At 28.2% G+C, this 13,496-nt stretch overlaps 2 protein-coding genes and 1 further gene across 3 annotated transcripts; 1 reads left to right on the plus strand and 2 right to left on the minus strand.

Moving 5' to 3' along the window:
- Window positions 1-4,181: 4,181 nt before the first annotated feature.
- On the minus strand, window positions 4,182-4,365 carry Bm16803. Its single transcript, XR_006228104.1, has one exon. The product of XR_006228104.1 is annotated as a pre-microRNA Bm16803 (primary transcript).
- A 2,014-nt stretch (window positions 4,366-6,379) lies between these two features.
- On the plus strand, window positions 6,380-7,541 carry Bm5361 (Uncharacterized protein; the record flags this gene model as incomplete). The annotated part of the gene is made up of 2 exons (XM_001897404.2): window positions 6,380-6,923; window positions 7,519-7,541. The coding sequence occupies 2 exons, from the start codon at window positions 6,380-6,382 to the stop codon at window positions 7,539-7,541; spliced, it is 567 nt and encodes a 188-aa protein (XP_001897439.2).
- A 1,364-nt stretch (window positions 7,542-8,905) lies between these two features.
- Bm4322 (Protein kinase domain containing protein) lies at window positions 8,906-11,800 on the minus strand (the record flags this gene model as incomplete). The annotated part of the gene is made up of 10 exons (XM_001897403.2): window positions 8,906-9,088; window positions 9,311-9,470; window positions 9,610-9,812; window positions 9,926-10,222; window positions 10,406-10,555; window positions 10,661-10,879; window positions 10,958-11,023; window positions 11,225-11,274; window positions 11,415-11,459; window positions 11,629-11,800. The coding sequence occupies 10 exons, from the start codon at window positions 11,798-11,800 to the stop codon at window positions 8,906-8,908; spliced, it is 1,545 nt and encodes a 514-aa protein (XP_001897438.2).
- Between the last annotated feature and the right edge of the window lie 1,696 nt (window positions 11,801-13,496).

Consider the following 13,496-nt stretch of genomic DNA (forward strand, 5'->3'; position numbering starts at 1 on the left):
TATTTTGAAAGAATAGAAATAAAACTTGGATATATACAGGAGAGAGAGGGAGAGAGAGAGGGAAAGACGGTTAAGAGGGACAGGAAGGAGACAACAGCGGCCACTTATGGATGGGAAAATATGGACAAATGAGCTAAAAATGAGAAATGGAAATGAGGAAAGAAAGAGAGAGAGAGAGAGAAATGGATTAAGTGAAATTGTAGTATAGCAATAAAGTTGTATGCATGTAGTGCGGAGAAGTATAAAGTTTTAAGCTGCTTCACTAGTATATTAATTATATGGCTAAAAGAGGGAGATTGATTTGTAATGGCGCAAATTTGCATTCCCCAAATGATATATTATGTGAGCAATTTTATGGTAAAAATGAAAATTGAAAGATAGGATATATTCGAGTAGGTGAAAAATGAAATTATCTTGAATTCAATTGAAATTTTTCTTCAGCTTCAAGAATTTTGATATACATATGATGCAAAAAATTCCAGTGGATTTCATTTAGATATATTGCAAAGTTAAAATTAATTTGATTTAATTTCACTTCAGTAAATATGTGGAAAAATTTTTAATTGCCAGCGACAGGAAAAAAAAAAAAAGAAAAAAGAGAAATATAAAATTATTATACTGACGAAGAAAATTGTTGAATTAAAAAATTTTCTCACACATTGTTGCATTTCAATTACTGAAAAATAAAAAGTAAAAAAGACTTATTAGTATTTCAAATGCATTTCAATTCATTGTGCAGTAATGAAGTACAAAGAATAAAAATGCAGTCGTTTGAGTAAAATGTCAAGTAAAAATATTTCTAAAGTGGAACAAAATGAAAGTAAATTCTTTTTTTTTTTTTTTCTCAATTTCAAAATGAATCAATAGAAAGTAGAATAAATTTAAATATGTAATGTTTGATTTTAAAAAATTATTATTAAGTATGATTTGAAATTAAGCAAGAAAAAAGAAAAAGGAGTGGAAAATAGGACAAATTTAAATTCATGAAACAATTCTTGAAGTAAAGTTAAGAACTGTAATAATATGTGAATATTTTTTTCTTTTTAGCAATTTATGAAAAATAAAAAGATAAGTAAAAAGTGCTGGAAAATTAACGAAATCTGTCTCGTCTATATAGAAATTGAAGGTATTATGTAACTTTGTAAGATTAAAATTAATTTAATTTATTTTAAAATGAACTTAAAATATATTAGAATGGAGTAGTCTCAATGAGTGAGTGATAAATGGGATTTTAGATAGAAGAAATGCAAGTGAGGAGAACTTCTCAAGGTGAAATCTATTCTGAATACTTTTAAATTACAAGAATTGAATCCGTTCGCCTCAAACTGGCAAAAAAAAAAAAAAAAAAGAAAAAAGAACTCCACCCATCCTTCCTTTCTCTCTTTCCGAATTTTAATTGCATTACAGAGAAATCGACAACGAAACAAATAATGCGAAAACATTGCTCACATCCTTTCTGAAATTTTAACCGTGCAATAATTTCAAAAAGGGTAATTTAGTAAGTAAAAAAAAAAAATTGCTTATGGATTCCATATTTATCCAACCGGATTTTTAGGGTAGGTTTTTTTCCGAAAAAGACGAAAAGAAGTGATAATTGAGGAAAAAAATGCTCAATTGATATTATAATACTGTAAATGCATCTCGGTTTTGCTATCAATTGCTATGAGAATTTTATTTTTTGTTGTAATTTAAATTTACATAAGGTTCATTTATGAATTTAATAATGTCTAAAAATGGAAGATTTGCTATTGGGGATAGAATTATTTGTAGGGAAAAAATAACATAATGAATTTAAATTTGAAGAAAATTTTTGCACTATCAAATAATTCACTAATTTAAAATTGAACTGAACTGAATATGAACTGAATAGTTGAGTTAGAACTTTCTTATCAAATTTTTTTTTTTTTTTTTACAATAATAATTTGAGGATTTTTCCTGAATTTGCAAAAACACAGGAAGCAAAAGAAGAAAGGACAACAAATAGATGTGTATTTTTGTGATCTGAGAATGATAGAAGAGAGTTATGGAAAAGATGAAATGGATGAAGTATCTTGAAAGGCTAGAAAGGTCAATCTGTGAAGGTCATGATGGTAAGTGACCCAAACCTATGCTGCAGTGGAATCATATTGTGCTCAAATGTCAATAATAGTCATCGGTGCTCTCTCTCTCTTTGTTAGGACAAATAAATCATTCATCATTTATAGCGAATGGATTTATGAAGTGGGAAATAGTAATTATATTCGTTTTGTTCCAACTCTTTAACTTTTAAAAAAAGTTATCTATTTTATAAATTGATTTCAACATTTATTCAGCATATTCTTAATTTCTAAATTTTTAAATATAATTATTTTACAAATTTATTAATTTATGTACTAATATTTAAATAAATAAACAATTAAAAGAGCAATTAAAGTGGTAAAACTTTTAATTTCCTTATTTTTCTGATTAATGTTCTTTCAATTCTTTCGTTTATTCATTATATTTTCTACTAAAATCACAATCGTAGTACTATCAGTATTCACATTGATTATTTATTCTTTTCTTTTATTAGTTGCAGAAATTTCCAAAAAAAAAAAAAAATCACATATTCAAAAGAAACAAATGAAAGGACATTCAAAAATTTGAAAATAATTTTGATAAATTTGTTTTTCTTATGAGAAGTGAAGACTTAAAAAAAGAAAAAAAACTACTAAACCGGACTACATAATCATATTTAATTCGAAAATACCCTTTAAATGAAATAAATTTACCCTTAAAAAAAAAAGTTATTTTTCTTAATGCCCAAAAAATGAACATTAAATCGTTATTTTGTCATTTCTTTTTATCATTCTCTTCATATTATCATTTTATTTTATTCATCTAAACTAATATTGATTGTCTATTCTTTCACTATCTTTATTTTTCTCTTGAAATTTCCTTCTCTGAAATGCATTAATTTGAAAATTAAAAATTTATCAATAATAAATTACACAATATTTCCTTCAACTTTCTATGCTTTTTTGTAATTTCTAAAATTTTTTATTATCTAATGCTTAGATGCGAAGAGAAGATTAAGAAAATGATAAATAAAAATAGTGAAAGAATTATAGTTTGGCCATAAATGCTAATGCGCTTTTCTAATAAGCTAATACTACTATACCGCCTGGCTTAAGCGTAAAAAAAATAGAGTTTTCAACGATTTGCCTTTTAATTCTTTTGGTAGAATTATTTCTCCTCGAAATATTGTGCAGCGATTATTTTAATGAATATGAAAACTTCGTATTTTCTAATTTTATTTATTTATGCAGCATTTTCCTAACAATTGGAAAGTTTGTGAAATAATACTAAAAGTTAAATTCCTAAAAATATCATTTTCGTAATTTCAATTTATAAAACATATTCCCTGCCAAAATCTTTAATAAAATCTTGAAGAAATAATTTAGCTTAGAATGATATAACGGATCAAAGTGATAAATTCAGGTGAAGGATACTATTAATTGCTTTAGAATCGGTTTAGTTGATAACATTGATTTTTTTGCTAAAAGTAAGATTTATCGTTTTCCAATAAAACATAATTTTTTATCATATTTTCTGATAAATGAATAATAATTAATTACAATTAATACGGGAATGCATTAGCAAAGACGTCATATTATTTTTTTTTAAAGTAATAAATAGGTAATTTGGTATGAAGGAATTGTATTATCTCCACTGTAATTAAGTTAAAAAGAGCTTTTATTTACAATAAAATTTAAATAACCTTTCTTATTTACAGAAATTTCATCTATTCCAATTACTTAATTTAAAGTATTCTCAATTGTATATTAATTACCTCTCACTTTGCACTATTCTTATCTTATATTTTAAGTTATTATCTATACAATTCTGTTGTTCATAGATGGCTTATAATTAGCACAAAAATTAATGATGGAGAAAAGTTAGAGAAATATTGAAGAAAACTTTTTAGTTTCTTCCCTTCAAAGTTATCCTTTACGTCACTTCTCTTTTCTCTCTCCCCTTTCTTCATCTTCTCTCTCTCTCTCTCTCTCTCTATTTTAATCTCTCAAAGCTTTTCATCCATTTTTGCTCACAAATTGTATTTTATCTTTTCAAAAATGCATTTTATTCTCAAAAAAGAAATGCTTTAAAGGATTTTAGCAAATTTATTACTTTGAAATTAAAAGAAATTAAACAAAAAAAAGGAAAAAAAGGAAAAGGAAGGAAGAAAGAAAGTGAGAAACGAAGGAACGAATAAGAAATTGATGCATTGTCACCAAAAGATCCAAATTTCTACTATGTTCGATCCTTCTGAGAGAAATATGATAATTTCCCTTCTCTCCTTCTTTTCCACCTCTCTTATCCCACTTCTTTCTTTCTCTCCCTCCCTCTCTCTCTCTCTCTCTCTCGTGCTCTTCTAATCCCACAAAAGTTTTCGTCTATATTTGCTTGTAATTCTACAAGAATTTAGTGAATCATAAAGTAATTTAGATAATTTCAAAATATTCCACTAAATAATCTTTTAACTTTATTATTTCGTCTTTGCTTCTTCAAACAACTAAATCATTTATCATTTTTATTGATATGCATAATTTACATTGCATTCTTACTTATATTTTTATTAAATAACTTATATGCTTACTTGATATTGCACAAATTATAATGCCAAGCTATGTTCACTCTCGAATTCTCGTGATGTCAATCTTTGCTCGATAAAATCTCGACAAAATATGATTGTGTTGCTTTTCTTGAAAATCAATGAGTTTCACATTGTCTTACAGCCTTGAACGATGGCATAATGAAGAAATTTTGAGCTTTTTTTCGAATTTTTTTTTTGGAATTAAATCATTCATTCTACTGTGATATGCTAATGTAAAGAAATTGATAACAATTATCATCTCTTTTCAATTTTCACCTAACAATCAAATAAGTAGAAGTAATTAACTGAGGAGATGTTGAATGAACTCTTTTCTCAACAAAGGTTGCTGAGATCAAAGAAAGTGGGATAGAACGAAATGAAAATAATCAGTAAGTGGAATATATTGTTGAATTATCGTAGTATTATCAATGCTTCCCTTTCAGTTACCAACTTTTCATCTCAGTAATAAACTATCCATGAATAATCGTTTTTAGAATTTTGAAAAAATCTTCTCTTTCTTATAATTTTCCATCAGTGCAAGTTGCTTGAGGAAATGTAAAATAAAAATATAATATTTAACTACCAATCAATCAGTCAAAATTAAGAATCAATCAAAATTAAATTAATTATTTATATTAGTAAAATCATTTTGTTTCAATTTTAAAATTACAAATTTCCATTTCAGTTTATGACTGAATCATCTATTTTTATTAATTTTTCAGTTTGATATGCTATATTTTTATTAATTTATCCCTTCAGCTCCAAGCTTATCTTATAAATAAAATTTCAGATGTGACACTTAAGGTATGTATTTCATATGAAATGTTATGAATATACTTCTCAAAAGTATCGGATTCCGAAGTGAACGATTTTCTCGAGATATTTCTTGATTATTATGTTGTTATGTAAATAGCTTTTTTCACCAAAAATCTCTCTAGAACACTCCGAATAATATTTTAATCATAAAGAGACAGAAAAGTCTAAAACAATATTGCTACGACTTAAATCATAGATCTGATCTCGATAGACGATAACTATCCATATCAAATACCTTCAGTTAGACGATTCAAAAGTAATAATTAGTAATAATCGAAAAACTAAGTAATATATTTGAATGTCATTCCAATAGTTTCATGATGAGAATTTATTTCAGTAATATTTTTTCAAATATTATTCGAAATATTAAATTATTCAATAACATCCATTTGCTACCATTTGGAATATTATCACTTAGATATTCCTCGAAGATATCAAATGTTCAAATCATTCAAAATCAAATTTACTTTATAATTCATTTCTGGTAATCTAATAAAGGATAAAAAAGAAAAATGCGTCTTCATTCTGAGTGAGCCTTTAATTTTTATAAAACGTTTTGGCTATTTTTTCTTAAATTTTTGCTAATATCAAAAGATCGATTATTCTTGTTTCTTTTGTAACATATTAGATTGCACAGTTACTGATACTTTGCATTTGCATAAAGTATAAATCTCTCTGCTTCAGTACTTTTGCAACTGATAATTCAAGTTTTTAATATTAGTGATATCAAATGAATCAGTGACATCAAATGTTACTTAAACGAAATAAATTTCTGTTAAATTCGCATCTAATCTCTTTTAATTTTGACTAATACTTCACTTCTAGCATTAGTCAAAAAAAAATTATGCAAATGCAATAAATTTCATCGAATAAAATATGAGACTCATCCTATGACATTATTTTTCTGCAAATCCGTGCTAGCAGACGGCTGTATATTATTTCAAAGAAATGCCACGAAAAGTTCCATCACAACTAGAATCAAAAGTAATTGATACCAGCGATAATGGTGATGATTTAATGACGGGAATTTCAATTTCACAAGAGAAACTGACCAATCATCAACCCTCAAATGATAATATGGAAAATATTACTATGTACAAATCATCGTCATCATCATCATCATCATCAAATGATCATCACTCACAGTCATTCTTTTTCAACGATGATATTATCGGTCAGAAATACGTGGAAACAGCAAAACTTCCAGGAATGAAACATATTCATGGTACAAAAATTATATGGAAAAAAACGCAAAATGTACTCGAATTGCCAATTCTTGGACATTTTCAAACGTACGAGAAACGTGTCGAGCGATCATGTCCAAATCCATGGCGTCGACATGGTGCATTATTAAAAATTTATGAAATTGGTGGATGGATTTCAAAAATGGAGAAACAACAGATAAGTCGTCGTGATCGAAAGTATTTTTACGTCAAAGCTGGAAGTAAACCATGTAATCCACCATTACGGCCACCGATTAGCATTCGAGAAAGTAAATTTCTACCGCCTTCATCAGTTTGTATTCCATCAGCAATAAACCGAAGTGTAGATGAGTTAGCATTTATAGCAGCTATACAAATTCAGAAAGCAATTCAAAATTCAACATCAATCTTTCTGGATTCACAGCAAAATGGAGGAGCAGGAAGAGATAAAATTGATATTAGAAATGATTACTCAATTAGAAGAATGAATTTAGGAGGAAGAAGTTCCTCTGTACAGCACTTATCTACTCGGTCTACATTACCGTTCAGCAAAAATTCTCGATCTCGATCAATGAGTTTATCGAGTAGAAAATCATGATAATGCTTGTCTGATTACAGTTACAACATTATTATTTATTTATTGAGAATGCTTAGCATAAGTCTTTCGATTTTATCAATCCAGAATCTATTGTAACTGTGATTTTCTAACAATCTTAATTTTTCTTAGAAATTTTTGATACATTTATTTGAGCACAAAGAAAGAATTAATGGAAAAAAAAATTGCACTAATATAAAGTAACTAAAATTTGAATAGCAAAAGTTTGCTTGTGTAAATAAAATTAATAAGCATAATTTTGAAATAAGAAAAGATGGTAATTTTTTAAGATGAGAAGGAAATGAAGATGTGATGGAGAATAATGCGAGAAAAGTTGAAATATTTTGCAGATTATATTCTCCAAGGTATTTCCTGGTCTTTGAAGATAACCTGTGAATAGCTAAAGATCACTGATCCGTGATGGAATCAGATCAGTTTTTCTTAAGAATAGCTAATATGTAGAACTGAAATATACAAACTGAAATTACCCATCCATCTAAAGTATAAAAGTTATTATTTTACGTATTTGTAACAGAAAAGACACAAAGGTTTCTGTTTTTTTTTTTTTTTTTTTTTAATTGCGATGTGCTATTAGTTTATTTTGAACTACATTTCAAATTTACATAGGCATTACTCTTGAATCAGTGACTAATTCTTCTTTTGAAAGTGAAGATAAGGAATATGATAAGGTAAACAGTGAAGATTGACTCATCACAAATCCTTTTTTTAAAACTTAATTTCAAGTTATTAGTTGGTTAAGCAAATATGCAAAAGCAAAAAGTTTTATGGAGCGTTAAAATTCCTAAAATTATCCATCATTTGTCATTGTCGCAACTTGCATACTCCATAACTTATCATAATAAAATACCAAGAATGATTAATCATGATAGCAATGCTGAAATTTTATGTCTGATATTAAAATTTGATTAGAGCTATTCGATGTGAGTTTCGAAAAGTTCAATATAACTAATATTGCCAGTTTCCTTCCACATAATGGCTGGCAAATTTGTCTTGCACAAATTATTTGCAGAATTAAAAAAAAAGATCTCATTTTATATTCACGAAGAGAAATGAAGAGATTAATCTGATCTACCTTGCTTTAATTAAATAAAATGCTAAATTATTTATTATCAAACAAATAACAATAAATTTTAATCAGAAATCATTTAACTATGACTTATTTTCAACTGCAATGAATTAATGATAAAATTTGATGTCTTTATTAAAATCTGGAGCTATCCGTTTATAAATTGCAGCTGTGCTCTGAGCTTTGCAAGCTGTTAAAATTCATTTATAATTTATAGCTGATTTAAGAATCAAAAAAATTTAGTATAAAATACTATAAATGAATTAATTACAACATAGAATTTATTAACAAACCAATAAAAGTTTATTCAAAAATATTACATTTTGCAAATAGAAATATTAATTATAAAAGTAGAAACATTTTTTTACGTTAATTAAGGAAGTGTCATTAAAATATGAACGTTTAATTTACTTGATATTTGATAAACTCTGAAATTTTTTAATTTTAAAATTACTGGAATTTAGAACCAATGAGTCTTTCCGAATTGGTTAAAATAATTTTAGTACGAAATCAGAATTGTTTATTAAAGAATCGCTAGAAGTGTAGCAACAAATACTGTTCAATGATAATTCCTGATAATAAAAATCTGTTTAAAAGTGAAATAATCCTTTAATTTTGGATGACAGCGTGAAATAGCTACTACTGGGTCGAGCAGCAGATAGTTTCACATTCAATTCCTGAAATGTTGGACGATTTTTCGGATCATATGTCAAACAGCTAAACATTATTTGCTGCATCATCGGTGGCATACCAGGTGGGCTGCATATCTTTACCTGAAATTTATAAAAGTTTAATAATATGGATTAAATTAGTCTTTAGTTTTTTAACTCCTTGTACTTTTTTTTTTAATTTTTAACTTATTTCAAATTTGACCTCAAATTATTGGATTTGAAATCTAATTATTCCATTTAACCAGTTCAAATTCTGAATTCAATTTCTCAAATAATTTAGTAAGCATTCGTTCCTTTCATTTCCAGAAAAAATAATAAATTCACCCGTTGTTCAATAATGCCTCGTCGCAATTCCTTATTATCCTGAATTTCTGCATATGGTTCCTGACCGCCTGAATATATTTCCCAAATGGTTATACCGAAACTCCAGACATCGGTCTTTGATGAAAAACGTCCATGTTTTAGTGTTTCCGGTGATAACCAACTTAAATTGGATGAATTAATTGATATTGAATTTATTTTAATTTAATTTAAGATATAAAAAGTCAATTTTTAAATGCAAATTCGACTGTGTTTCCGGCCTTATCGTTTTCCATATACGGAAGCTTCAATAGGGCTCTCACCGAATAGGCACATTTTTCATGCTTCTTTCGCGATATTTAATTCCAAGCAATGACAGTCCAAAATCGCTCAGTTTAACCTCATCATCTGCACTCAGCAAACAATTTCGTGCGGCAATGTCTCGATGAATAATCTGCATTGTTTCGAGATATGCCAGACCAGAAGCCGCCCCAGCACAATATCGTATCTTATCCGCATCAGTAGGCTATGAGAATTGGAAAAAAATAAAAACAAAAAATAAAATAAATAAACAATCAATCGATAAAGCAAAAAGCTTTTTTATTTCAAGTTTTAAAAGTAAATTTTGATATATTCTACCGGTCGTTTGGTATTCTGTACTCGTGCAAGGAGTGATCCACCACTAGCAAACTCCATAACGATCATAATAGGATCCTTTAAGGTTGCTACGCCATAAAATTTGATGATATTGGGATGGCTTAGTTTAAGCATTAAATTTGCTTCTCGAAGAAATTTAATTCTTTCATCTGCACTAATATTTCCTGAATGAAGTGTTTTGATTGCCACCGGTATGTAACCGCGAAACACTCCAAGGTTAAGCGTTCCTTCCCAAACCTCACCAAATGCTCCCTCACCCAATTTTTTGTTTCGTTCAATCTGTAAATTAAAAAACTCATTGCAAAAAAACAAAGCAAAACAAAATGTAAATTTATGGAAAAAAATGAAACAAAAGAAATAAAAATTTTGAAAAAAAATTAATGTAAGACTGTTCGGTATTCTTCTTGCTTACTTATAGAAAAGTAAATCTACCATTAAGTACAAAAGCAAATTAATATTTACCTGTTCATGGGCAAGTTGCCAATCACTTCGTGCAATCCCTTTCAGAATGCATACGTTTTCATTATTTAATGGCTTTTTCATACGACTATGATATGCAATTAGATCAGAAATTGTTTTGAATGCGTATATGTACACGTAATATAGGTGTTTCTGAAAATGATTTAACGTACGAACGTAAAAACGCATATTACAGCACGTGAAGGAATGACAGTGAGAGTTATGTTGAACTAATTTGAATTTCATTGAATTACTCACAGGACGAGTCTTCTTGATGATAAAATTTGTAATTTCATTTGAATTTTCGGGAAGAACAGTGATGACATATTGCATTTCACCATCAATTTCTGCCCGTCGTACCAGAAAATCACCCGCATTTGTAAGCAGTGGTTTGCATTCATTATTTGACATAAAACCATGATAAAATGGCTCATCTTCTACTTGCCAAGCTGTTCCACCAGCCTCTTCAGGCATTATCTAGAAAAGATTTAATATGACTTTGAGACTTTTTATATTTTTTATCCATTTTTTCATTTATAGAGAATATTTGCTGACCTGAATAAGCTTTTTACTGCGTAACGATTGAGATGGCACCGGTTCAGGCATTGATTCAGGATAATACTTAAAATTTTTCCAATTATAGGTAAACATGTAGTAAGTAAAGAAATATACGTAAAACAATTGTCGTCCAAAATTTCAAATTTTCCTGTGTTTATTTTAATCCCAGCATCTTGGCGTATCATTTTTTTAAGAGCTGAATTTTTTTTTTACTCTTAGTAGTTCATTTCGTAAATCTTGACTAACTGTTGAACACGAGAGTACCTCAGAAATTGCAGATCGTGAAGATACAGAGGACTTCACTGGTGCTATTGCTGTTTGCCCCAAAAAATAATCAGAATAATCAATAGTATTGTAACAAATTTTTAAACTTAACTTTTTCATTTAACATTTTTTTGAAAATTCTTAAAACGGAAATAAATCAATTAGTGAATGAATGTTAGATGAAATTTACCACTGCTACTTCGTGATGACCTTCTACGAATGATAAGTTTCTTCGCTGAAAGAAACTTTTAATTTAGATGATCAGCAACAAATGTAATCAACCAACTATTTTATTCTTTATCACTCATTTTTTTTTTTTTTTTTTGAGAAAATTCAAACAACAACTTACATTCATTATCTTTTTATCAACAAAAATGCATTATAAAAGTGTCAAAGGATTTTACAATGGCTATGTGATAATGCTGATCCTGATCCTGATCCTAATCCTGTTCCTGTTCCAATTCCTGTCCCCGTTCCTGTCCCTGATCCAGTCTGAGATGATCGTGAAGATCCATTAACAGGTGTGTGAGCACCATTTGAAGTATGAATTGGAGTTGTAGCTGATTGATACACCATTACAAAATGCAATGTTTCACAATTGCTTTCACCAAATTTCGCTAAATTCTTTAACAATTAATGTAAAAATGCTACAAAATGATTGCTATATATTGCTTTTCATCATTTTATTCATATGATCGATCAAATTTGCATTTTATGCAAATTTGACCGAAAATAGGAAAGCGATGAAACAAGAAATATAAGGGGTTGTGAACTAATAATTTCTGATTCAACTGAATTTATAATTGAAAATATTGTTTCATAGATTATTCATCTGCTGATTATTATCAAAATGTTTCCTAGAAATAATTGATATCAAAATGATAATCTTTTGCACTCATTGTTTTCCTTTCAGTATTACACTGTCGAACTATGAACTAATTATACTATTGGTGGAAAATTCTGCAAATAATTTTCGAGAAATTTTCAACGAATCAATGTAATTTTCTTATAATTCACAGCAACGCAAAAAAAAAAGACATTAAATATTCGTGCTATTCGTCTAATCAATTATTTTTGATATGTAATCACTAATCAGTGCACCGTTTTATCACCTTATTTCCATTCTAATCATATTTCCTTCATTTTTAAATGTTTCAGTGAAAATTTTGACAAGATTTGTTCAATTTTCCTATTCATAAATTTTAATCCTTGTTTTAGCTTATTTAAAATGCGATGAAACAAAGAAATAAAATTGTGCAAAATGTGTCATTGTCTATTGTTTTAAATCATTCTTTTTGATGATTTTTAACCAAAGAAAAAAATCGATCGATATTTTTCAATTTAAAATTTCTATTTCTTATTCATTCATAATTCTTTTTCATTTCACAAAAAAGCCGAGGAAATAAAAATGAAAAAAGGCTCTCTATTTCATATGAGAAATGAATGATTGTACAGCAGTGTTGTACTTCAGTGTGTGACAGTACAATCGGATATACTCTTTCTTATCAATGTTATCATCACTGATATCGCCCAATATAGATTTGTCTATAATTGTTATCACTAAATAAAAACTATTTCTTTTCCTTTGCAATTTTTGCAATTAAAAATAGGAGGAAGTACATTTCTATATTTGCTCTGATATTTCCCTTCTTGAAATTATTTCCGAAATCAAATTTCTACTCATTAAATATGATAATATGAATGATATGAGAGATACCTGGCACTAACTAATACTTTGATAATTTAATCATAGCTGTCTGTTTGAAGTGAGAGAAGAAGGAATTAGCTGAGTTACTGAGAGTTCACTTTTAATTTAACATTGTGAAAAGTAGTATTATCGGTTATTTGCCTTCTTAAATTTGCCAGTGATTTTATTTGAAATGAAGAAAACTGAAATGAATTCATTGCAGGTGAACCTCTCTCTCTCTCTCTCTTTCTCTTCCTCCCTTCCTTCCTCCCTCTCTTCTTCCTCTTCCCTTCTCTCTCTGACTCAAGTTCTATCACTTCCTAACATTAAAATTATATTTTTATCATTTCCTTTCTTTGGAAGATTGATAAAGGAAGAAAAGAGTATTGCTTACCGAGACAGCAGTAGAGAAAAATAGAACTTTTAGAAGAGTGTGTTTAGAAGAGAGAAAGATACTTGATACGTGGTAGTTTGCTTTGCATGTGAATAATAATATAAAATTGTGTTGTCAACGTTTGCGACGTGTGGTCGAACGTGAAGAGGACGTACGTTATATTGAATAACTTGATACGGACAATAAGAATA

The sequence above is a fragment of the Brugia malayi genome, assembly GCF_000002995.4.
Source record: "Brugia malayi strain FR3 genome assembly, contig: Bm_v4_Chr1_scaffold_001, whole genome shotgun sequence".
NCBI classification, from domain to species: Eukaryota; Metazoa; Nematoda; class Chromadorea; order Rhabditida; family Onchocercidae; genus Brugia; species Brugia malayi.